The 26,964-nt window shown below is 38.9% G+C and overlaps 1 protein-coding gene across 5 annotated transcripts in view; it reads right to left on the reverse strand.

Annotated features, from left to right (window-relative positions):
* ADGRG6 (adhesion G protein-coupled receptor G6) overlaps positions 1 to 25,808 on the reverse strand; it is a 131,176-nt gene extending 105,368 nt beyond the window's left edge. For 4 of the 5 annotated variants that reach the window (XM_037034748.1, XM_037034753.1, XM_037034752.1 and 1 more), the window contains exons 1-2: positions 25,336 to 25,808; positions 17,624 to 17,724 (exon numbers count right to left, since the gene is read on the reverse strand). In XM_037034748.1, the coding sequence (XP_036890643.1) occupies positions 17,624 to 17,724; positions 25,336 to 25,337 (103 nt within the window). In that variant the 5' untranslated portion in view covers positions 25,338 to 25,808. Of the gene's footprint in view, positions 1 to 17,623; positions 17,725 to 24,933; positions 25,090 to 25,335 lie in introns of those variants that run through there. The other variant, XM_037034749.1, reaches the window with a different exon arrangement.
* Between the last annotated feature and the right edge of the window lie 1,156 nt (positions 25,809 to 26,964).

Raw genomic sequence — 26,964 nt, forward strand, 5'->3', positions numbered from 1 at the left:
CCCCCACCACAGGGGGAGGGCAGTCATGCAAAGACAACAAGAGGCAAACTTCACGGTGTTGGCCTTTAAGCCATATTATTCGGTTAAGTCCAGGGTTCCCGTGTTCCCAGCTTCTTTTTCGGTACTGTGTAATTTTGTATCTGCATCGACAGAGTCAAAATGCATAAGATGCAGAATGTGCCACCGAGGTTTGTGGCCCTCTGAATAATTCAAGTAAATCTGCTCCGGCAAGATAACTACAAAGCCTGGCTGCGTCATCACTACTTTTTACAGCACAGCTTCTACGTCTTTCACATCCAATCAGTACAGTGGGCAGGTTACCCTAACTCAACTGTTTCCCCCTATATGATGTGCTTTGCCTCATTTGTATTCCCACACCTACACTCTCTTGGTTTTGGACAGAACACGAAAAAAAGGAGAAGACACGACCTTATGTTTTGTGAACTCATTATAAGAAAGAAAACATACACGTTAATCATCATAAAATACACATATAGCCACAAAATATCAAATAAGTACAAATTGTTACAGAGCCCTAAAGAAGAGACAGCAAAGGATGGACTCTTTAGAAAATACTTTCCTGTTCCATTTCTACCTATAAAATGCTATTCAACAAGTGATTACATGCATATATACATACATTAAAATTACGGGGAGAGCTACAGATCTTCCCAGCCTCCTTTTAAATGCTCCCAATGTGAAGAGATAAGGAAGTACTTTATCAGGGAGCAAGGAAGAGATTGAAGTTGAGGAAATGGCATAAAGAAGACTTGGAAGCAGGGAAGCACATCATTTCTCATAAAAAATATGTTTTCCAGTGTGTTTGTTTCTTAGATCGTGAGTAAGAAAACTTATAAATAACTTAGAACATATTGATTGAGGAGACACGGTGAAGGTCCTTACTGTCAGTCTGTGAAGGCACTATTTAACTCACAAACTGAAAGTTCCTCAAGGTTCCTGAACAAAAACACTTTAAGAAACATTTAATATGAAGGTGGTTTCTTACTCAATTACAAAGGAAGTCAGGAGACAACAGCATCAGCCTTCCTTATTATTACAGACGTCGAGGAAAGGTCTGCATTAGAATGAAGAGCATTCAGGAAAAAAAAAGAGACATTGAGAAGATGCCACACCATTTAGCCCTAGATTAGATCTCAGAGAAGTGTTGCTAAGGAAGAGTCAGAGACGCGCCTGGAATCTTGAGTCTGAAAGGAAGAAACCTGATGATGCTAGAGACACACTAAAAGCAGGAAACAGAGCTCAGAGGGCGGCACAGAGAAGCTCTCCTAACCAACCTGCACGGAACTGATTTCCCGGGTTAACCTCCGGTCCCGACTCTCCTTAAAACATACTGAATGAAACGGCAAGTCGAATACTCAAAGCCAATAGTCCTGTGGACAGCTGCCTCCATGAGTTGTGTTGTGTTTATTAGATTGTTTGTTCCCAGACTATTTTTTGCTAGTTGTTCTTCACATTCCATTACAAAAGTTATTACATTTTACATGAACCAATAAAATTATGAATGTAAAAGAATATATGGCCATACAAAACTTAGTCTAATTGTTAGGAAAATGTTTATAAAGGTAAGTAAAAATAGATGTCTACTGGTAAAAGTTCTAAAAAATAAGAATTCTATGTTCAGATTACTTCATGTACAATCTTCCTCCACTGTAAAAAAAAAAAAATCAAAACTAAAAAACCACTGATGACATGTTCTGGGCATGATTCATGCAAGAGAGAGACACTGAACTCCGGTGAGTGGATCTAGCCTCAGAGAAAAGAACTTAACTCTTTTTCAAAAGACTGGTATACAAATGTAAGCCTACGTAAAGTTCAAATACAGTGATAAGGATGCCTGGCTCCAGCCTGAAGGAAATAACAATTACTGTATCATTCCACTCCCAGCATTAACAAAAAAAAAATACCGTATTTTTTGGACTATAAAATGCAGTTTCTCTTGCTGCCCCCCCACCAAATTTGGGAGGAATAATGGCTGTTAATGATGCAGTTGAGTTCTGTTTACATTTACATTGGTGAAATGTTATATTACTTATATTATTAAATATTTTAGCATATCTTTTACTTCAAATTTTTTTTTCTTATTTTCCTCTTCTAAAACCTAGGTGTGTCTTATAGTCCAAAAAACATGAAGTGTCTTTTCTGTGTGTCTTTTGTCCTTACGTGGACAAAATATATGAAGCCACTGTTTTCAGGCACTGAACAAATCTCTGCTTCTTGACAGGAAAGAAGCACACGAGGTGAGCCCCATATTTCTGTCTGGTGGCACTTCTAAATCACTGCGCAGGTAACTGGAACCCAGACAGAGGGCAGTGTCTTCACAAGATAGAAGACCCATAAATCTCCCCTATTCTATTATCAGAAGCTTGGTTTCAGGATGTCTCTACAATATATGAAGATTTTTAAGAAATAAAATGCTGTCCTATTCAATGGCTGCACCAATGATATTATAACTAGTAGCACAGGTCCTGCAACAAAACTTATCTACGAATTCAGTTTAATTTTAAACTTGTATAAAACTCAGAAATGAGATCAGACTTCAAAGATAGCAGTTGAGTTTCGCCATATATGTACTGAAGTTTGAAATTATACCATTTTTACTGAATTTACTGAATTCTACAGAATGTTTCCTCAAATTATCCATCCAATCCAAATACCTTCTTGCTTTCATGCGAAGGTTTTGTATAATCTGTGCATCATTTGGGACCTTAATATTAACAGCTGATGATTATGGGCCCTGTTACTCTTCTTCCATCAATGGCTACGTTCTCATTACCCCCCTCGTTAGCCAAATAGTGACCTTATCCAGGGAGGCAGACAGAGCAGGTGCGTCTTCAGAAATGAGATCGTCTTGACTGATGCTTTCAACCCACTATTCACCCAGGTAAACCTCACAAGTCGCCGACGGGGGCCGAACAAACAACCCCTCAGAAACCACTCACCAGGTGCTGAGTCTACTGTGGGTCAGAATTTTCAAGTGTTTGACTGAAATTCACTTTTTGGTTCATGCTTTATATTTGTTGGGCATCAAATTTACACAAAGATTCGTGGAGTTTTTCCCAAATATCACGTATTTGTGGAAAGAGTACAGACTGCTTTATAGAAAATGATCAACAGCTCTGTTAAGAAAAAAAACAAAATGAACCGGAAAAAATGCTTACAATGATGGCAACAAATGAGCGAGTTTTTCTGGGCTGCCCTTTTTTATCTTTCACTTTTATAGATGGTAACAAGCCAAAAATATCAATAAGTCTCCAGTAAGGTCTTAATTAAAAAGCAAAATCCAATATATGTATGAAAAATGTGACTAATAGGAAAAAATGATACAATGATCATCGCAATGCATTTTTATGAAACAGAGGAAATGAGCGCTCAAGGAAAAAAAGCTGCCAGGCAAAGGTTCAATAACTTGAACTTTTGAATGTGTATAGAGGCTAAGGAAGGGTCAAATGGAAGCTTACACTTGAGCTAGGTGAAATTTATATCATTCGCAGAAATCTCTTTCCTCTCTGCCCCCCATACAAAAGAATATTCTTAAGTACTGAAAATATTTCAATAAGCATAACTAAACCAAACACAGTAAAACTGAATATGCTTTTCCAGCTGGCCAAAAAGAACTAAACCCAGGAAACACAAGGAAGTTGTGTTTTAGAAGCTATTATTTAATTCTTGGTATACCTAGTAAAACCCTGATAGTTGTGGGGGCATTGCAACACTATCTATTGTGTCCTAGAACTATTAATGGTATTTTTCCAATTAGCTGAGTTTTACTGGAGGTAAAATTGGCATACAATAAAATGAGCAGATTTCAAGTATTCTGTCCAATGCATTTGCATACATTTGTACACCCTTATGTAACTATATCCCAACCAAATGTTGGAACATTTCCATCAACCCAGTGAATCTTACTCTGTCTCTTTCCATTCAGTTGTTCCCTTGAGGCAGTAACTATTCTGACCCCTATCGTTATAGCTTAGTTTTGCCTATTCTAGAATTCCATAGAAATAAGATCAGACACTATGTACTCTATATCTCTTTTCCTTGCTCAATATGTTTTGGAGAACCCCCTTCATGTTACTGCATATATCAGAAATTCGTGGGGGGGGGTTGCAGAGAAGTATTTTATTTTATCAGCATAAGAAAACCTATTTATCCAGTCATATGTTGATGAACATTTGGATTTTTTCCAGTTTGGAGGCTATTATCAATAATAATACTATGGAAATCTTATAGAAGTCTTTTTGTGGATAATTGTTTTCATTTCTTTTGAATAAACACCCCATTATGTAACTATTAAATCATATGCTTCCAATGAACACCCACTTTTGAGAAATACTAAACTATTTCCCAAGGTGCTTATATGATTTTTTGCTTGCTCCAGCAAAGTATGAAAATTCCAGTGGTTCATTATCTTCACTAAAACTAGTTTTTCAACCTCTTTAATTCTAAGCAAACTAGCAGAGATGAAGTGGTAATTTCCAGTTTTCAGGCTGAGATTACCACTATTGAAACAAGTTTTCTTATGCAAAAGCTTTAACCACTAGAATTAAGATTAGGGAATTTTAAAAATATATATAACCAATGAGCATTGTATGTTTACATTATACACACACATATATATAATCAAGGAGTATAATCATAACCTTATAAAAACTGTAAAACAATAATGTGTATGCATTGATTCTTTTTACATCACTACAAAATGAACACATACTCACAGCTGGAAAGAAAAAGAAGTTGGGAGGGGTTACCCGAACCTGAGAGCAGAGACTGCTATCTCGCTGAACTTCTTTTTATTCTATTGGGCTTTTTTGAAATTGAGATTATTGTTTAAAAATACATACTACTCATGGTGTGTCCCGCTCTTTTCATTTACATCTTAATCTTTATCCCATTTCACTAAATATTTGAAAAAAATTTAGGAATATGTGTGCCATTTTACTATGTAAACATACCATAACTTATCAAATCCTCTATTGCTGGATATTTAGGTTGCCTTTAATATTTAATTACTGTAACCACTTGTGCAATGGAAATCCTTTGTGTTGTTACCCACAGGCTCCTCCTGGTCAAAGAATTTAAAAAAACTTAATGGATATAATAAAAGTTATTAACTTTATAAAAGCCAACTATTCTAACATATATTAAATTTACAGAGAAAGAACAATGCAAAGTAACAAACTAAATTCACAGGACCCTTTCTCAACTTACTGAAGAATTTCAAAGAGAGCTGTGCCACACTTATGTACTGAATAAATGAGAGCTGAAGTTAATTTTTGGTCAGGGGACAACGAGGCACGACAGTCAGTCAGGAAAACAGAAACCGTCTCTGCAGTGTAACCAATTCTAACCATTCTCTGCCTGATTTTGCCAGAAACAGAATCTGAAATAACAGGCAAACAATTTTCACAATGTATATTGTCTCTTCCTACTCAGAGCCCACAGGAACAAAGTTCCAAGGCACACCGAGAAGGTATTTCTCTGAGTGTGAGTGAACATCTTTGTGAAATTTCATTTCGGAGTCAGCATTTAACTCATGTTACTCATGGATCGAGTTACCCAGAGTCAAGTCAGCAGCGGCATTGATAGCGAACCAACTTTTCACTCCCATCATTACTTCGATGCATCGAAAAATTCCTTGATGTGAGGGTATGTGCAGTTCAAGTTGAAATCAAATCCAACACTGATTTAACTTATTTTACAAAAGCACATTTCCCTCTCAAGCAATACAGAGTTCACTGACATTTTTAAGCTGAAATAGCCCGTAATGTATTTTCTGATTTCATTTCTGAAAAGGATTATTAAAATTATAAAATGCTGGGAAGTAACTAAGGTCTTACTTTTGAAAAAAACGAAAAGTTCTTCTTGAAAGATAAGGAAAACAAAATTACACATGATCAATTTTATTATTAGATTTCAAATCTGACTTTTTGCTTCCACGTGAACAACCAAATCGGTTTAGTTTAGACACTCTGCCCTCAGAGCTACAAGACAACTGCTCTCACAAAGCCTGTTAAGCTGTGTATGTCCTGACCACAACAATGCACTTGTAACCAACAGCACGCATCTGTACATGTCATATATCTCTGCTTCCCACAAATGGGAGTTTTAAATAGAAACTTGCCAGAAATCCCCAATTCAAAGTTGTTTTCGAACACAGTTATAACAAGGACAGAGGCTGTTGCACAGTACAGCCAGGCACACACACAGTGGACAGACAATAAAGATAGATCTCTTGGTTTCGCTTCAACCAACCACTTCGAAATCAATATCCCGACAACTGTCACATAAAAATGTTTAAGGCATGATGGGAATAGCAAAAAGTATTCAAAAGGAAAGAAGTCGGAATGGGAAACAGAGGCCCCTGGGAAAATCAGGATGCAAATCTGATTTAAATGAGAAATAAAACACATGAAGTGACATAAACTGCTAGGAAGTCAGACACAAGGGGAGGAACAACCTGAAGCATACCTTGATGTGAAAAGCATATTCCATAAATTAAATGTAAATAGACTAAATTCTAAATTGTCAGCCATCTCATTTTGGACCAGATTTTATCCTAAAACAAACTGTCTATGAAGAAAGTGTTTTCCTGTCTCCTTGATAACAAATATTATTGCAGTAAGTATGCTTCATCTATTAAATATTTTAAAATAAAAGTCTCTGGAGAAGTTCAGATACTCAGGAGCTCTTTAGAAAAGCATAACATAATTGTTTACATACACGTGCACACATACACACACACGTTGATACTTTTCGAGGAATCCCCAAAATAGAATCATCTATTTTTTAAAGGTGACAAAGTAATAAATCCAAATGCAGACCACTTTTTCAGGACATTCAGAAATGAAGAGAAAGACAAATAAAAATTTTCCTAGAAGAGTAAAAGCAGAGAGGGGAGGTGGACACTGTTAGTTAGTTTTGAAAAGATGTTTTTGTTTGTTCTGAGTATGTTTGTAGGCTTAGCAGGGGAAGTTATAAATGAAGATAAAATAATGGGGATACTTGTGGGGAAGATCTCCCAAGGGGAAAGGGGGGATAGCTGAAAACATTTACAAAATAATCACTTTTTAATATTTTTGACAAAACTAGTTATTTTTAATTGTACATTTCAATAATGGTGAGATTAGTTTGGCACTTTAAAAATATATTTCCAGCCCTGGCTGGGTTGCTCACTTGGTTGGAGCATCATCCCATGCATCAAAAGGTCGTGGGTTTGATCCTGGTCAGGGCACATAGCTGGCTGCAAGTTCAATCCCTGATTGGGGTGGCTACAGGAGGCAACCAATTGATGTTTCTCTGATATCGGTGTCTCTTGCTCTGTCTCTTTCTCCCCCCTCTCCTTCTCTTTCTCTTTAAAATCAATAATAAAAATATATATCCTCAGGTGAGGATTAAATAATACAAAAATAAAATAATAAAATGTGTTTCCATGAGAAGCTTGGCCCTTGGAATAAGTAAGCATATACTATTCTGATTACATTCAGAGTAACAACGTTCTCTTTTTGGCACAAATAATTATGGTAAAATTTTATGAAATGTCCCTCTTTCAAGTAGTTGGTCTTTCACAAAGACAGAAAGGCTGACCCACTCATTTTTAAAACCCAACATAATACTGATGCTAAGAATAAATTTCTTCTCTTAAATAATTGAACACCCCTGTCTAAATCCTAATTTTGCTTAGCAAAAATATATACAGTCTCTAATTTCTGTGCTTATTCAATATTTAACAGATGTCCTGCTATTTGGCAGGTACTTGGTAGGACATTACAAAGGGAGGGAGCAATAAAGTTACACAAATTCAGGTATTGTGGGTTCACAGAAACACGGGATGCAGGGATCTGACTTGGGAGTGTGTACAATACACCTGGTAGAGATGAGAGACAGAATCAGGAGTTATAAAGATCCAGAAGACATTTTTAATTTAAATTCAGCAGCCTTTGGCCACAACTAAACATGGGTCTGAGCAAGAAAGAGGAGGCCTCAGGGGTGCCTGAAGTTCTATTACTATCTCCAGCTTTTCAATATATTTATACATCAGTTCTGTTCACCAATGAGACAAGTAAGGCTGCCATTTTTTAGTCAAAATGGTATAACATAGAAAAAGCACAAACTACAGATTCCATAAAAAGAAAAAACAGTCTGTAAATGAGTTACCTATGGCCCTGGGGACGTCCCTAATGTCTCTACCCTTCAGCACATGTTTCTGAATGTGTATGCCATAAACTGAGTCAGAGCTGGTGGGGACCTGTCCATCTCGCCTCCTGGGCTGGGATTCCTCATCCTGTCTTGTCAGCACAGTCCTCCCTGACATCCTCCATGGTCTGGCCTCTCACCCACCTGTCTAACTTCACTCCTTACTCTCTCCTGCAGAGACCCTCTATTCTCATATAGGAAGCACAGTACACCCTCGCTTATCATCATCAATTGGTTCTGCGACTTTAAGCAAAAGGATGTACAACAAAACCAATTTTACTACAGGCTAATTGATACAAACAAGAGTTAAGTTCCTATGGCAGCTCAACATTATAACACAATGACCTTGAAAGAAATGACATTACGCTCGCTCTATGTATCCTTCCACCAAATCACTTTTGATGTATTTGCACATTTGCCCCACCTTTTCTGCCTAGATGGCCCATGTCTATTTCCATTCCCATCTCCCATCCTCTTGCTTTGTATTATCATCAGGGCTGACACTCTATGAGCACAAACCACTCCCACAGTTGCATTAGATTTTACATCCAATCTCACTGCAGAAAAATCTCTCCAAGTGGTCGATGCTAAAGCCACACCATTTGTCAGTTATTTTTTCAACACCCCCACTAGCAGATGCAGTTGAGACATTACCTCCTCTGTGAAAATTAGCTCCGAGAGTTCTCTCTTCTGAGAGCTCTCGTTATCCCTCCATAGATAACACCACTGCAATTCTACCACACACACACACCACAGTGCTTCCTTTCTGTCTCATGCTGGTCATCTGCACACTGAGGACCACGATGAACTCTGCAGAGCCAGGACTTTCAAAGGAGGCTGATCTATATATGTGAAAAAATCTGACACACACACATCTCAAGTATTATTATGATATTATTATGACATAGCCTTAGCTTTTAAATGTGTCTAAGCATACAATGCTAACTCGATGTTCTCTGTAATTCCTTTGGTACTATAATGCTCTCACAAATGTTTATCTTACTTGAATAATATTGGGGAAAGGAAAAAGGCTCTGATCAAGGATACCTCACCCTCAGATCTGCGAGACTTACTGTGCTAAGGAAAATCCAAAGTCACAGAAGGAAGCTGGGAAAGTGATTTGATTCACTCACTGAACATTTACTCAAAACCTCTTCCCTGTCAGCACAATCACAGACAGCCCTGTGCTTGTAAACGGATGCCATCTTGAATACAAGAAAAGGCTGCATCGTGTAATGTTATGTGTCATTATATCAATTATATCTCAATTTTTTAAAAAATAAATGAAAACTTTGAGAAAAAAATTTTTGAAATAGTTACTAAAAGACACAGACCTCTTGAGTGTGAGTGTGTGTGTGTGTGTGTGTGTGTGTGTGTGTGTGTGAGACACGTAAGCAAGTCAGACGACGAGAAATAAAGAGAGTCTTAACCAAACACCAAGGAAAGTATCAGGGTGTACCGCTCTAGGAGGAAAAAGCCCTGTGTCAACATAGTGAAGGTTCTGAGAGAAGAATCAACCTTAATGTTTATTGAAATATTTGTACCTCAGCAGTATTGTAACAGTAGTTGTGGTCCTGAACTTCCTACACATAACCGATTCTCAGGTTGCCATTCTAAAGAGAGAGGTGGTTGGCAGGCTCAGGAACAAGCTAATCCTGACCTCTGAGCAGCCAGCCAGGACACAACTGGTGTGCACGGTCTGTGTAAGACAGTGCAGGAAGGGTGGGGGCCACATTCCACCATGCCCTAGTGAGTGTACTTCTCTCTTAAAAAAACCCACACGGAGGCAAAATATCTCTTAAAGTCCAGCTCTTTGGCCCTCAGCTACCCTTACTGAAGCCACTAAAATCACTGTGACCAGAACACTCTAGTCCTCTACCTTGAATTGTGTTCCACAAAGCCAGTAGCCCAGCAAAACCATTCCTTACACTCATGAGGGGCCAGTGTCGATTATTTTTATGTCATAGTTCTGTGCATATGTTTAAGGGAAAAAATAAACAAAGGTAGGAACAGTGGGTGTATTTAAAAGCAGTGGTTGACATTCTCAGATTATTTTTCAGATCTGCATTNCCAGAACACTCTAGTCCTCTACCTTGAATTGTGTCCACAAAGCCAGTAGCCCAGCAAAACCATTCCTTACACTCATGAGGGGCCAGTGTCGATTATTTTTATGTCATAGTTCTGTGCATATGTTTAAGGGAAAAAATAAACAAAGGTAGGAACAGTGGGTGTATTTAAAAGCAGTGGTTGACATTCTCAGATTATTTTTCAGATCTGCATTTTACTTTAACAATATTTTTTAAAGCTCTGACCAGGTAAAAAATCTTCTAAAAAGATCCTTCCATTTGGGGATTTGGAAAAATTATGAATATTAGTTCATTCTTGTTGCTTTGCTCAGATTAATAAGAATAATTAGTGTAATGTTAAAAAGAAAAAGAAAAAATCTGAATTTTAAGATGTTGACACCATCCATTACCTGTTCCAATATGAATACTCAAGCAGAATATATTAGCAAGAGACTTCTTTCCTGACTCTTCATAGTTGACTTATTGAAGAAAATTTTGTAAATTTTTTTAAAAGTGTATCATTTTTAAACTCCAAGTTTAGGATGAAGCTGGTTTAGAAATGATCGTACACTGAGATGTGCTGGCATGCAATCATTGCGGTTCAAACTATTTTCTAGAAAAGGAAGCTTATGTAAAGATATTAATTGGTCGTATTTTTCATATTTATAAAATCAAGATAATTAGTCTTTCACATAGAAATATGGTGGCAACAAAATTCCTATGGGACTACTTTACTCCCCTTCTAAAACTCTGGTACTGTTTTGGGATGTGGTGGAAAGGGTTCATCTGAGCTGGTGGCAGCTGCCCCCGCACCCTGACAAATAATGTTGCTTTCTGCTCAGGTGTTTGATCATCTCAGTTCAGTGAAGGAGCAAGAATGATTTTAATATTGGGCCTTCTTGCTTACTGTGTGATTGACATATTTTCTCCTCTCGCCTCCATACTGTCCTCCCCTGCTGCCCCACCCTGTAAAATATATTTACTCATTAAAACTAAGATAAGTTACTATTTCCATTTTGGGCTCTTTTCCATTTTGTTCTTTTCCACATCCTTTACTTACTGAATACTATGATGTTGCAATCTTAGTAGGAATGGTAACAAAGAGCATGCATTCTATTCCCTGAAAATAAAACAAAAATTCCTTAAAGAATTATTAATTTGGAAATGGCAGAAAGTTTTGTACCTGCCAAAGTCTAGAGTTCATCATGGTCATCTTGTCCAGGAAAGTTACCAGGCCAATCTCTAAGTCAGTAAAAAAATTACCCGCTAAAGTTGAAAGAAAAGGCACAAAGCAGAAACTTTAAGGTAAAACTTTTTAGGTGAAAGAAATACAATATGGCATTCTGCATATATAAAAAACAGATTACATAAAACACACACACACACACACACACACACTCACTCTATGATTTGACAGCAGGCTGAGGAAGCCTCCAGGATTTTTAGTCAAATTCCTCTTCATTATTGAGATTTCTTTTTCATGTCCTGAGTCCAGAGATGAATTTGAAAGATAGCTGTTCTATTTTTTGGCAACCAAGAACCAGGAGCATTACTTGGACCTTGAAGCATGGACTCAATCATCCTTTCTGCTTTTTGGGTACTTGGAACAAGTCTGTTACTCCCAAATGACCACTTTTCAAATATCTAGAGACCACCATCTTATTCCTACTGACTTCACTACTCCAAAGTAAATATGCCATTTCTTTCATTTATTTTTATTCAGCAGCATTTTTACTCTTAAAAAGAAAAACAAGTGTTTACACAAAAGCAAAAAGGTTGTGGCTGACGCAAAGGACCTGCGTCAGCCAGCCCCCACCCCGCCAGAGGTTTCACATGACAGGTGCAGACAGACAGGCCCCGAGACATTCCTCAGATAGCTCGAGGCCCAGTGTCAGGCGGACCTACCTGCTGAGACCCATGAGGCTGTGACCTCTACAGCTTGACGGCCACCCTGGAGGCGAGGGTGCTCCGGCCAGGGAGGAGCAGGACTCTCTGCCCACATCCTCTCTTACTGTCCCCATCGGGGGGTATCAGCTTCAACTGTACCCGCCCCCCATCATACTGCTTAGTCACTTGGAAGTGGCATTGTGGTGACAGACAAGTCACCCCCAACCCATTTTTATGTAATTGAGTTGATGATACCAGTGCAGGATTTCATATTACGGACACCAAATTCAGGTCCTCTCAAAGGTATATGAAGAAAATTATTGAGGGAGACACCCCCCAAAAATGTCTGCATGCAACTTTCTAGGGTTTGTGTATTCAGTCGCATGGGCTCATCCAAGCTCAAGTGCAGGATGGAGCAACAGCCCTGCAGCGAGAAGCTTCACACAGTATAACTGGGAGCACTTTGACCCTGAAGGAAAACAAGTATTATATTTTACAATTTTCTGTTAGTCACTTGTTAATTCTGGCTCCTTTTCACTTAACAAGAATAGTTGGTATAATTATATCTTATTTTTGACCTTTCAGATATATTTATTTAGTCATTTTAAGCACATATTAAAACAAAAATGGATAAAAAAACCCCTGCTGGATTCACACAAGGATAATCTTATGCATTTGAAATCGTTTCCATCAAATATAAATGTATGTATAAAATGACATGTCTAACAATACACACTGCCACGTAAGTGATAGCACAGATTCACTGGTCATTCTGTAACAGAGAAAAACGGACACACAAACAAAAAATAAAGACAGGATTCCTTTTGCTTGGTCACTTGCCTTCAAGAACTGTACGGTGCTCTGGGCCAGAAAGCTCATGATTCAAGCCAGATTGTACTTTTAGAAACATTTCCCCTTTTAGTTATGTAGCAGAGATACCAGAATAACACTGAGCCTTGAGCTAATCTGCTGATACCATCACTTTTCAGGAGAGAAGGGAGGTGCCTCCCTTCAGTGCCCACGACTGAGGTTATCTGTGTGGAAACAGGCCCCTGGTTGCTTAGGGATTCATTGGCTCCTGCCCGCACGTTTCTCACTCCACTCGAAGCCATGACCTCTGTCTGCTGGGGATTCATCATTCATCCGCAGAGTCATGGAGTGTCGTGCTACATAAAAGGAGCTTATTATTTGAAACACCTTTCAGACATTCTTATCAAGTGAAGAGAAGGAGCCAGAGCAATGGGTCAGTGAATAACAGAGAAGTATGATATGCATATCCTTCCACCGTCTCTCTGATCATGTTTTTAATGTAGCTTCTTTTGTTTTTAAACCAAAGAATTCTGACTGGGTGTTTTTTTTTGGGGGGGGTGGGGTTCCAAAGTACTGAAGTAACTTATGCTGATTGTAACACGGCAAATAATTTAGAGTTGTGTAAAGTCCCATGGACTTCCTTCTGTTCACTCCAACCCTGAGGTACCTACCTAATTCTATGCTCTGGAGATAACCCATTTCAAAGCCTCTCGTGTATCATTCCATGTTTTATTAATAGGTTTATACAGTCTTATTCAAGAATATATGTATGCATAACATATCCCAGGCTTGTAACACAAACTATTACAAATCTGGGATAATCTCCTATGGTTCTGCAATTTGTTTTATAACTTAATATCATCATAAACATCTTTCCAAGCTAATATACACAATCTGGTTATATTGTTTTGAATGACTGAATAGTATGTCATGCTACTAATGTAAAAACAATTACTTATATAAGCATTTCATCATTGATGAATAATTAGAGTGTTTACTAACTGCTTGCTATTACAATGTTACAGTTAAATACTGGCATATATTTTTCTATATGTATATTAGGGTTTTCTTTTTACTTCTGTGGGATAGATGCCAACATGTGAGAATGGTGTCAAAGAGAATGCACGTTCTTACTTTTCAAAAAATGCTGCCCAGTTACTTCACCAAATGACAGAACTGACAGTCGGTGTGTCCCCAGCATCCTTGGTGATGCTAGATTTTATCAGACTTTCTAGGTATTGTCAGGCTAGTGGGTAACAAACAATCAGGTTGTGTAATTTGCACTTCCACGGGACCAACTGAAATATTCAGCTACTGTTTTCTTGTAGCTCTTGTTAAAAGTTACATTCATCACTTGGCAACAGATACCACATTCTTTTTCTACATTTCTTTTTAAAATCCTGAAGGACACAAATCTTGTATGTTATTTGCTTTGTAAATGCCCTAGTATAGGAAGTATAGGTTTTAATTTACTAACTAGGACAGTTAATGCTGCAATTCTGTTACACAAATTAAACTACGGATATTATCTGAATTAGAAAAAACAAGATTCTAATTGTTAATCATCTGAATTAAGCGCCAATCTTAGCAATCAATAAAGGTTTTGCCAACCCTCCCACGTAGCTATTAAAGTCATATTAACAAAGCATTATTAAGAGAGCAACCAAAATCTGCAGACTATCACTAAAGGATAATATGATACTAATAATATGATATTCCTTTGAATTGGGAGATGGGAAGTCTTATCTCAGGTGACACTAATTAAGATCCAAGTATCAAAAAAGATACCAGGTACGTGTAGGTTAGAGAGAAGAGGGTACTAGAAGGCACAATTAAGGAATAGAAAGGCCGATGTGTCTAGAAAATAGTGAGGATATGAGAGAATAACAGGATGATAGGATGGACTGTAATGACTGAAAGTGAAACAGTTAAGACGTAGGAATCAAGGATCTTTTTCACAGGTGAAGCCCTACTATATATTGAAGTGTTGATGAGGTTAAACAACCCAAGAGGTGGCTCTGAGTCCAGGAGGGGCTGGGATTAGCAGCATAGATTTACCAGACATTGACATCAAGGTATCATTTAAAGCCGGCCAACTCAGTAAGACCACCTACGGGTCATCTGGAGAAGTGAACAAAGTCAGAGTGTGTATGCAGAGAAACATCATCGCAGTGAAGCACTAAATGTTCTTGAAAATAGAGTGGTGTTACACTATGATTTAAAGATAGAACTTTGAAAATTAAATATCTCTAAAGTTTTAAAATGCAATATGTGTACTGTGCTGAGTTACTTATAAGGCAAAAATGTATATTAAAATTTCAATAAAGACCCCTAAAATATTTTTTGAGTTCATATATTCATGTGAGGTCCTGACGTTTTAAGTAAATCATGTTTACAGATATATAGATACGAAACTGGCTTCATCAGTAAACATAGCAACTAGCTGCCACAAGCCTTATTTCCTGGTCCACACAAAGTGTTGGGTAATGGAAGAAAATTTTAAGAAAAGTTTATTGTGTGAGACAGTAACTTAAAAACATTTTGATCCCTATGACCTTGAGAATGAGGGCCTCCATAAATGTAACATACTTGGTGCTCTCTCTCGCCTCTCGCCCTAGTCGCAGCACAGCTGACTCTTGTTAAGTAGTCTAAAATATGAGGGAGGGCCGAAAACAACCGGAATTATCTTCTGGAGGGTGGGCCTCTCCTATTACAGGCTTCCCCCTGCTAAGTGAGGGTTCCAGGAACCCGTCTGGATCAGCGCATCAGCTGGCGTTGTGAGAAGCTGTGTTCAGCTTCAGTGAATTTTTTTTTTGAAGACTCTGTCAACATATTTGCCCATATCATGATGGATGATTTACCAGCACACCTACCCACACCATGCTGAGTGTTCAGCAGTTTTTGACCAAAAACGGCATGAAACTCTTGCCCCACCCACCTTATTCACCTGGATGGAAAAAGTGCTCAAAGGGAAACTTTGGAAGAGGGGAAACAAAAAATGGCAGAAGCACTAAAAGGCATCACACTTGAGGAGTTCAAAAACGGTGTTGAGCAGTGGAAAAAATTCTCAATAGGTATAGTCCATCCAATGGAGAGTACTTTCAAGGTGACTGAAGTTTAAACATGTAAGAATACACAATTTTTTTACAAATAAATCCATTTTGGTGGGTCCCCCTTCATATGTCTTTTACTTCATGTATTCAAATGATTAAAAATAATGAATGTGAATATATCAATTAAAATGTTGACAATTAAAATTAAAAATCCCAATTCAAAGTTTCAAGAGCACTTAAAAATTTAAAAAAGCCATGTCCTAACAAAATGAAACTAAACAGACCACAACTAATTTTAATATCCTAATTTATCTAACATCATGGAATTGGTTCTCTGAGTATCAATTTTGAAAGTTAAGAAATTGTTGAACACCGTACAACCGAAAAATCCAATGTACATGTAATTATCAGATCCTTTACTAAGTTTGTTTCCTCTAATTATCTTTTCTGGTAATAAATGTAATAGAAAGAATGATTTTATAATGAAGTTGAAACAAGTACACAAAGAAATGCACTCAAAGATCAGTTTTGTTTTGAAGTCATTAAACAAGAGCCAGGGATTTTCCAAATAAGTAGCTGAAACTCCTAAAATTACCCAATGGCTTGGAAAAACAGTATTTATAGAGCAAATATGAGTTACATTTCTTGATCCATAAATAACCAATTTTAGTGGATAATCTATTACCGTGATTCATTAAATGTATAATTTATAATAATATAAAGATAAATTATAAATATGGAAAGTATGAAATATTGGTTAAATTCCAAGTAATAAATTCATAAAACTTCATGAGTAATGATTTCATTCTAAAGGAAAATGGAAAATGAATAAAGCAATAAAAATTAGTAAAATAAAATGAACTTAAAAGAAATGCAATTTTATAAGTAACAAAACCATATAAATAGAAAAAACTGTTTACTTTTGAGCATCACTTACATTCCTCAGGTTCTGATTGGCTTATTCATATAATTAGCTGTTTATGGAAAATTTGGCTTTCAACAAAGCTAAAAGAATCTTGTTTCAAATTTTAAGAAAACAATGGTAATTGCAAAAATTAAATATTTTAATTCCAAAAATAATGCAATTAAAGTTAACTATTTTATATCATTTTAAACTTCATGGTCAAAAAAACTTAACTTCAAATCCTTGTCTCATACATGGCAATGAAATCCAGATAAATAAAAATAGGAAAGTCTGTACTTTCTATAAATAAGTATATAAAAACTTGAAAAGAGAAAAATGAAGTACTGCATATTTATTCAATGGCATAAGAACAGCTAGTACATTTTTAATGTCAGATGTGTAGCTATCTCATCACTCAACATGAGCTAGATAAATAAATAAAGCTAAAAGAAATGCAGTGGAGATGATACAAAAACACTCATTAAAAGTAAAACAATGATCAAAGTGATAGTATTCACATAGAATTCAGAGAGGAAAAGAGGCCACGGACAGAAAAAGCCACTGAGGACAGAAACAGGAAAGAATAACCACAAATAAAGTTGCGCTTAATTAAATAAACAACACACCTACTCGGAAGACAATGCAATCATTATTAAATTGAGGGCTTCAAATAGAAAAAGTCTACTCACCTGAACGAGGAACACAGACAATAGAGAAAGCAAATAAGAACAAGAAGGAACTTGGCTTCCACTTCCAACGGCAGCTCCACATCCGACCTGAGTGAAACATCCTGCAGTGGAGGAAGGCAACCATCAGGACACTTGGAATTCAGTAAAGCATTAGGACAGCTTTATGAGGGCAGCAGTAAATGCACAGGTCTGCAGCAGAACACAGAGAACAGAAACCTACCGCAGTCTTGCTTCTAAATAAAGATAATAAGCTAATCACCCCCTTTAGACGGATCAGATGAAAGAAAAACACATACTTATTCTACTTGCCACCTGGTGGCACCTATCTTCTCAGAGAAATTATAACAGGCAATCTCTGTATGAAGATGAGGAGATAGTCATGTAATTCAAGAAGAAAATTATTTTAAAAATAAAGCAATTTCAGCTTCAGAGTTCAACATCACCAGTCACATGTCTCTCTGGGTGGCAAGAAGATAATTATATCAACATCCCGTATAATCTCCCAGAAATTTAGACTCTATGGGAAATTTTCATTATATACTGTCTGCTGCTTCACAAATGGAGATAATTAAAATTAAATTAAATTGCCCCTAGAATGAAGCACTGAAGCGTTAACACCTAAAAGATGAACTTCTTTATCTAGTTGTCAATGTTTTTATATGGCTCATAAACACCAAATATTATAGAAAGTAGTAAATGATATTAGATGGAGGGGTGGTGCTTTGACGACTCTCAAATAACTATCTGTATAACTAACAGTCTTGTCTTTAAACTCAAAATCATGCTTATTAATGGTTTAGCTAGGAACAGCCATATTATCTTGGCTCAAAACCATGGTTTGATGCCTTTCATTGACTGGGCTCCATCACAAGAGGCAGGCCAATGAAGGAGGCAGCAAGTACGCAAGCCAGTCACCAAAAGGGACCCTAAGTGGACTGGTGACAAGGAAGTCATGAAGCTGGAGGCTAGAGAAGTGGCAGTCAGGAACCTCCAGATCTTACATCCCCAAAAGGAGTTAGTTACTTTGGTTATAAGTGGTAACTGAGAATCATTTTACTTCTAAAAAGAGGGACACATAATAAGATACTTTAGGGTCACGGTAGAGTTGAGCCTTGAACAACCCAGGAGTTGCGGTGCTGCTTACTGTGCAGTCAAAAGGCTGTGCCTAACATACGACTCCCCAAAAACTGAACTACAGGTGTCTTTTAGTATCCACCAGGGATTGGTTCCAGGACCCCATGAGGATACCCAAACCAGAGATACTCAATTTCCCTACAGAAACTGGGGTAGAACAACACCTATAGTCAGCCTTCTGCGTCCTAGGATTCCAAACCTCACACCGAAAATACTGTGTTTGATCTGAAGTTGGCTGAATCCTCAGATGGGAAACCCAGGGATACGAAGGACCAACTGTAGATATTTATGCCCCCCCCCCCAAAATATCAGTGTGTATGTGCACCGAGCAGTTCAAACTCATGTTGTTCAAGGGCCAACTGTAATACTTTCTTTACCTTAAGCTAGCTCATCTGGAGTAAAATATATAATACTAAACAGAATACCAGAAAAGTGATAAGAGAAATACTCAAGTAAAAACAGACATCAAATGATTCCTATACTTGCCTCAAGCCTGCATTTTCAATCTGTATGTTACTATTAGAGACCACCTAAGCAGCCAAGAGAACATAACCTACAGTCAGACTGACCTGGGCTTGCTACTTATAAACCATGTAACCCTTGGGAAATTTACTTGGCCACCTTGTGCTTCCTATTTTTCACCTGTAAGTTAGGAACAGCAATGGAATCTAGTCCATGGAGTTACTGAATGATTAAATCAGACTATGTCTTTTAAGAACAGTGACGGACACCCAGTAAGCACTCAGTAAATATTAGTTACTACTATTATTACCATCAACCCAGGCATTCTAATATATATGTGTGGTTATTCTGTCAACAGTAAAGTCAAAAGAAAAGACTCAAGAATGGACAACAGGATTAATGGCACAAACTAATACCAATGAACTAACTTTGTAGCCACTTCTAGGATCACCTGGGAACAGAAATATAATAAATTAATCATTTGGCCATGAATACAAAAACTTCAAGTAGTGTCTAATATTCATACCATGTTTCTATATTCACCAAACTAGAAGTCCCAGCATCAGGCAGCTTGAAGTGCAAATTCTAAATTAGGACAAGTTTCAGGTCTGAAGATATTTTTTGCATGAAAGGTAGGCTTTCTAATACATCCACCCAAAATGTTTGAAATGAAGAGCAGTATCACTGCTTACGACAAGAAATCTGGAAATCTGGTATAGCAAGTCATCATCATGATAACGGACGTGAACTTGGAAACAGCACAGAGTGACGGCCATCCTGGAACCTCTATCAACTGTGTGGTTCCGGAGGCAGAACTCACAGATTATTTCCTCTTCTGCAGATAGAATATTATCCACCAAAAAGAACTAGAGGTCAACTGCGTGGCATTTACTAAGGGCTTTGAAAGAGGTAAATGATATGCTTCTGTCACAGGAAAAGTTGACTCATCACTGATGCTGGAAGAATGAGGTGTTTCCCATTCACGCTGATGATGAATGAGTGTGCTCCTAAAACAGAAGCTCAATTATATATGCAAGAGTAGTGGCGGGTAGGGGGAGGGAAGCAACTGCATTTCAACATCGATAAAAGAATAAAATTTCTCAAAGAATATGCTATTCCTTTAGATCTGGAAGGGCCAAAGATGAAGCCTAATCTCCTCGTCTCACAGAGGAAGAAACCGAAGCCCCAAGAAATAAAGGAGCAGACCAGACAAACCTGGCTTGCCAGCCTTACAGATATTAACAGAAGGAGGATCAGCCCAAGAGAATACCGAGTTTCTTCATCTTTGTGGTAGGAGACAATCCTCCTCTATCAATAAGTGACTCATGGCTCCCTTTTGGGTTCACATGCTCTCTCAACAGTGTTCAGTTAGCGACATTCATTAGCTTGGCAACACTCAATACCATTTGTTTCATCGGCTCACACAACTTCCTTCAGCTATAAGAGGTTCTGACATTCATGGATCCGTATTCAAACCTGAGGCTGTTCTACAAAAGCTGCCTGCAATCCTACTGCACAACTGGGGGCTTGTTGCATTCCAGTTCTGAAGACTCGATTGTTTTGCACAGAAAATGGATGCGGGACAGGGCAAGCACTTGTCACCAAACATAAACCACGTGACACGCCAACTTTTGCCCACTTTACTGTGTACTGAAGAACAGAAACAAATAAATTAAGAATAGAACAGAGGAAGGAAAGCACTGTGTGTCTTCTCAGGGGATCACTCAGCAAAGACACATGCCTGAGATTTAAACAACTTTCTCGCAAGAACGGAAAATCCTGAACAGGGTTACTAGGGTTCCAAATAAGAACTACAAAAAAAACCAAAAACAAAGTACAATCTTGTGCCACTTGAGTCGTGGCCTCCAAGTTCTACTGAAGAGAGCAAGAATATTTTTCAGTAAGAGAGAGTCACAGACTTTATAATCTGAAAAGAATCTAACATTATACACTAAAACCCGTCATCTCACAGGTGAAAGAACTATGGTGCTAAACCACTTGTCCAAGATCTTGTAATCAGTGGTGGCAAAGCCAAAAGACCCCCCACTACCCTCTGTTACCTGGTCTCCAACCCACCTGTCTGTTTCAGAAACTAGCTACCGCGGTTGCAAACTTGCTTCTCCTTTTCGATCTGTATGGGCTACAAAATACAATGTGCTTGAGTCCTGTCTCAGGAAGCTTCAACACTTCGCCCTTTTATAGGAATCACTTTAAGTGTGAGTATAACCCTTTGTGGATATGATTTAATCTACATGCATCACTGAAATAATTTTTAAAAAACCCTACCACCCCACCCGTTCCCCTAAATGTCCAATTTGAAAGAGAAAGTAATGAAGCGCTTCTGAAGTTAGTGGAGAAGCTGATAGGCTAATAGTTCTAATAATACCAGCAATAATTAGAATTAACTTCTCTCTTCACATCCCAACTGTATTTCTACGGCAACTCCTATCACAGAGGGGCATGAAGAGTAGCACAGAACGTACCTCAAATCTTTCAGAGTGAAAAAAATGGGAATCTGGTTTATTCAGGTCTGTTTATAACTGTATTTCTTCTTCTAGTTAAAGATCATGTTCCGGAGCCTACGCAAAGAATGAAAAGGTAAAGCACTATTCTATTACTCAAGTTCTTTCCTTAAGTTGGGATCACCTCGCTTTGAAAGGTGGAAGGTTTACTCTTCAAATCTGCACAAATCTTGACCCTTACTTGGGCTTTAACATGTGTAACTGGTTTGTACCACAGATGAAATTAAATGGCAACCCTGAGAAATACACACACACACACACACACACACAGAGGAGTACATGTAGTTGTGATATTACACTAGAGTTTTGTGAAATGTTATCAACAGGAGAAACTGAGCAGAGGGTCCTCAACGTCTCTCTGTATTATTTCTCATTAGCTTCATGTGAATCTATAAATATCTCAATAAAAGTTTCAGTTAAAAAAAGTAAACCTTAAATCCCTGATTATGTAACTTACTCTCATATGTTTGGGGAAAAAGGGTATGTGTGTGTGTGTGTATGTGTGTGTGTGTATACAGGGTGGAGGGAAGAAGAGAGGAAGGAAAATGATAAAATGAATGATGCAAATATTTATAACAAGTGATTCTGTATGAGAGCATATAGGTGTTCTCTATACTATTCTTGCAACTTTTCTGTAGATTTAAAATTATTTCTAAGTAAAGTTAAATACACATATGCACTTACAATGAAGTGTCTGAATGTTTCTCATATGACAGGCTCATCACTGTTGGACATTATTGTTTTAACCACTGCCAGTTTGAGAGAAGTGGTGTCTCATTTGGATTTCCCTCATTTGGACTGGCACGTTCAAATTACTTGTTAGTGTTCTATTACAATGTGAATGTTTTTCTTACTGATGTGTGATTTACCAATTCTATACTAAATATGTCAAATTTTCATCATTCTTGCTATAAATGTTTTAAATGCAGCAATTTTGAAGTAATCTTGACTCCCTTGGGGGAAAAAACTGAATAATTCCACCCTGAGCAACGCTTATAAAAGACAGTAGGATGATACTCAGGTAGCCCCACTCCAGCTTTGTTGGCATTTTTAGTTACAATTGAAATGTCCTTCATGTTTTATCACCTCAATATGCATCCAATGTAGATAATGTCATAATGTCATATGATTAGAAATGAAAATGGAAAGATAAAAGGTTTTGCCCAAGCATGCCACACACATTGAACAAAGTCTTTTTCTATTTTGTCTAAAGTCTAAATAGTGTTTAGAAGCTTTTAATCATCCAATCAGAAAAATAAACTCTGGAAGACATGGGCACTTAAAAAATGGTCAGAGTTAAGGAGGCAGTTTAAAGTTTATTTTTAATATATAAACTGATTCTCTTTCAAATCATTATTTCCAGAAATCAGAGTTACATGTCCAGTTAGGCAGTAAAACTACAAGCTTCTAATATTTCCCATAAACCAAGACACAATAGCCTCATTCACCATTCACATTGGAAAAGCACAATGCCATGTAATTTATATAAGCCATAAATGGAACAGTAGCTTCATGCAGCTTGAGACCATTTAATGCAAGTCTTGTTAAACCCGCTAAATTTCTGAGGGTACGAAAAACATGTAGTAACTATAACTCCAAAATACATTTGTACGTCTGTAATTTCAGGACTTGAGTGTGAGAGTCAGTATATATTCCTTCCCTACAAGTAGTAAGCAGAGAATATACTTAAACTGTTTAGTTGGTTACTTGAATCTATTAAAATTTAAAAGATAATATAGTTTAGTTCCTCATTTTAACTTTTTATCAAGAAGCCAGTAGAAATATTTACCTTGGAAAGGTTGGTGTTATTTCCATATATTCTAACATACTAATATTCAAAAAGAATTGGATCATCTTAAACCATTGCATATGAGTTATAAACAGCAAAATGAAAAAAAAAACAGTTATTATCTGGCAAGAAATGTGACAACTTTCAGCCACAAAGCCCAATACAGAACTCAAATCAGGGTACTAAACTCTATACTTTATGTGATTATTCATGTTTTCACTCTATAATGACATCAAATTTTTAAATCATGTGTAAATTCAAAGGAATTAGATAACTTAATTTCACCGTCAGGACATTTTTCCATTACCTGTTGATCATTTTCACATCTATTATTTTAAAAATTGCTGCATTCATACTTTGTTTTTATGTGTAATATGCTTTTTTTTCTCATAAGACCTACATTACCTGAAAAAGCTGAAAGCATCTGTCATAAAAAATCCTACAATATTTTCAGGAAAAAGTGAAGTTCAAAACAAACTCACATTCATTAAAAATGTGTCCCCTTTATATGAGAACAACTCTTATATGAGATGGTTGGCCGTATTCTAAACAAAAGTTATTTCAGGCTTTCCCTTGATGATTCCACTGCATACACTTTAAAACTCACAGGTGCGAAATTACTTCACATGCAGTCTTAACAAAAATAAGTGGTTCCTTTCTGAGTACACTGGTCACTAACAGGAACAGAGCTACAGAATACTAGGCATTACTCTTTTTCCTATATAAAAAAAAATGTGTACTAGAGGCTTGGGGAAGTTAAGTGCAAAGAAGGGAAAGACAGGGCCTGGGGGTGTATCTTTTCCCAGGCAGTCCCTGAAAGAGGAAATTTAGTTGGAAATGAATAAGGACCCAGTAGTTGGGGGACAAAGGGTGACTATCAATTTCTAGAAACTCTTGTATATTAGTCAGTGAAAAGGAGAAAAATGTCTACCAGGATGTCTGCCCAAGATTAAATAAAACACCAGAGGTAAAATTACATATTACAAGAAAAAGGAACTTCTGAGTTGGCCACAAAAATAAGCTTGGCCCTTTTGAGAACCTGCCTTTTTTTCCATTCTGGAATGCCAGACAGTGCTCCGTGGCCCTACCGCAGGGTTGCTCGGAGGGTTGCACCTCACCACTCGGATGGCAATTCCATGAAAGTGAACCCAGTACTAGGTTTCTCTAACCTTTCCTTTGCCCTATAGCCTTCCCCCCCTGCTTCTAATCCTATACAAGTCCCCCCACGGATCCCATCACATAAATGACATATTCCTTAATTACTTTTTAATCTGCAAAGTACAATGAAGAACCTTTTCTGCCCACTTTTAAAAAATCATTCGAATCACCCGAAGATGCAAATATAACTTCTACAGTCAAGGGGGACAATGTGTAAAGTCAACAATGTCTCCGCATACCAGTACCTTGCAAGCCTCCAGGTGTTGATCCAGGAGAGCGCTTTCTTGGCTGGCCAAGGCCCCAGGATGGAGGAACCTGGCCTGTCACTCCTTGTTTAATTTGAATCGAAAACACGCTTTGCCCATTCTTGAAGCCCTGCCCTTTTTATTATGCTTTACACCGCCCAAATGTGAGGTTTACCTCTCCCTGAAAAAAAAAAAAAAAAGCAAGCCATACACAAATGTCACAGCTTCTTCTGGCAATACCAGCTCATTCCTCAGTGCCTGGGGGCAAACTGAAGACAAACCGGTTTATTTTGTCAATACAGTCGAAGCTCTTACAAAATCATTTGGTTGAAGGGGCTGGGGGGGGGAGGGGTTATACAGGTAAAGGTGTGACGGCATTCTGAGCTGAAAGGTGAGACTTACATGTTGGCATTACTGCGTCGAGGTCCCCAAGTGCCGAACCGTCATCCTCCCCAGTCTTTCCCAGGCTCTGCTGCTCCCAGTTCCCCAAAAGAGACCCCTGGCGCCCGGGCGGGGCGCTGCGGTCCGACCCTCGGTCACGCTCTTTCTGGCGAGTTCATCGGGGCTCCCAGCAGCCGCTCGTCACCCGAGCAAAGGGCTGCGCAAGGTGGAAGGTCGCGCTGCGAAGTTCAAGTGCGGGTCGCGGCGGCCAGGGAGAGGGCGGGGCGGCAGGTTCCTCCTTACGGAGAAGTTGGAGGAAGTTAGAGCAAGAAGGTGGAGGCGGCCGATGCTGTGAGCTCTGCGCGGGCGGAGGTGGGCGGGTGGCTGGAGGAGCCTGACTCCGCAAGTCCTCGCCCCCGCCGGCCTGGGGCGCACGTGTTCACTGGTTGAGGCTCTGGTACACCCCCCCCCCCCCCCCCCCCGCGGGCTCACTCTGCCCTGGGGGCCGGTCCCCTCCGCCGGCGCTTCTAGCGCAGAGGCTTGGCGCGAAGTGGGGGCTCAGGTGCTCCTGCCCCCGCGGAGTTCGCTGTCTGGCCCGGCCCCCGCGGCCCTGGGGTGGCCCTGGGGCGGCCCGGGCTCAGCGCTCGGCGGCCGGGGCCGTCCCGCAGGCGCAGCTGCCCCACCCAAGATCGCCAGAAAGCCAGAAGTCTGGCTTCACAGCGGGAGAGGCGCTCCCCTAACTGGCAGGGAGGAGGGCGTTGAGAGGGCCGAGTGCGGGTGGGAGAGTGGCTCCAGGCCAGGCTCAGCTCCCAGTGGCGGGACTGGACCGCGCCGACCTGATGTCACCCAAGAGCCGAGATATGGACATCACCTCCCTGCCCGGTGGGGTTCCCCCGTTCCCAGTGCACCGGAGTCTGCGCACCGGACCCCTGTGCCAAATTCCAGGCCACTTTTACTTTTCTGTCCCTTTCCTCCACCTCTTCCCACTCCCCCTTTCTGCTTCTGCCTTTTCCCTTTTCTTTCATATCTCTCTCCCCTGTCTTCTCTTTCTCCTCTCTCCCATAATCAGTGTGGGGAGTCCCATCTGTCTTCAGAACACACTCAGCCACCCCATGCCATCACCACATGTCTTGGTCTCTTGAGGGGATAGCGGGGATAGGAAATAGGAGGTTGAGTACCCCAACAGGCACCTTTCCAACCCAGGGCGGAGAACAGCTTTAAGAGGTAGCCAAGCAGGAAGCAGTCTCAGTATACCTATGCCCACCACAGAAATAGACCCACTGATTTGTTGATGCCTATATATAGTTGCACAAGCAGAGGTTCATACTTTTGGATTAGAATTTTGTCTTCTGTTTAAACACTTCTAGATAATTCCAGGAGTGGTAACACTTTAAATCTTTCTGTTGCCCTCAATCTGAATTATTCACATCCTTTATAGAAAGAACTTGGGAGGAGGGGGACTGTAGTGGTGAGAGGTCAGTTTCTGTGATGTGGAAACAGCCCCAAGGGTCTGAAAGTGGGAAAACCAGACTTGGCAGGACTAGGGACAAACTGCCCCACCACAGTTTGGCCTGGGACCCTACAGCCAGAACACTGTCTGCTGCTTCACTGGGACTCAGGGGTAAGGCTAGTTAAGTCATACTTCCTTTT

The sequence above is a fragment of the Sturnira hondurensis genome, unplaced genomic scaffold, assembly GCF_014824575.4.
Source record: "Sturnira hondurensis isolate 20B ecotype Veracruz unplaced genomic scaffold, ASM1482457v3 Scaffold0022201, whole genome shotgun sequence".
NCBI classification, from domain to species: Eukaryota; Metazoa; Chordata; class Mammalia; order Chiroptera; family Phyllostomidae; genus Sturnira; species Sturnira hondurensis.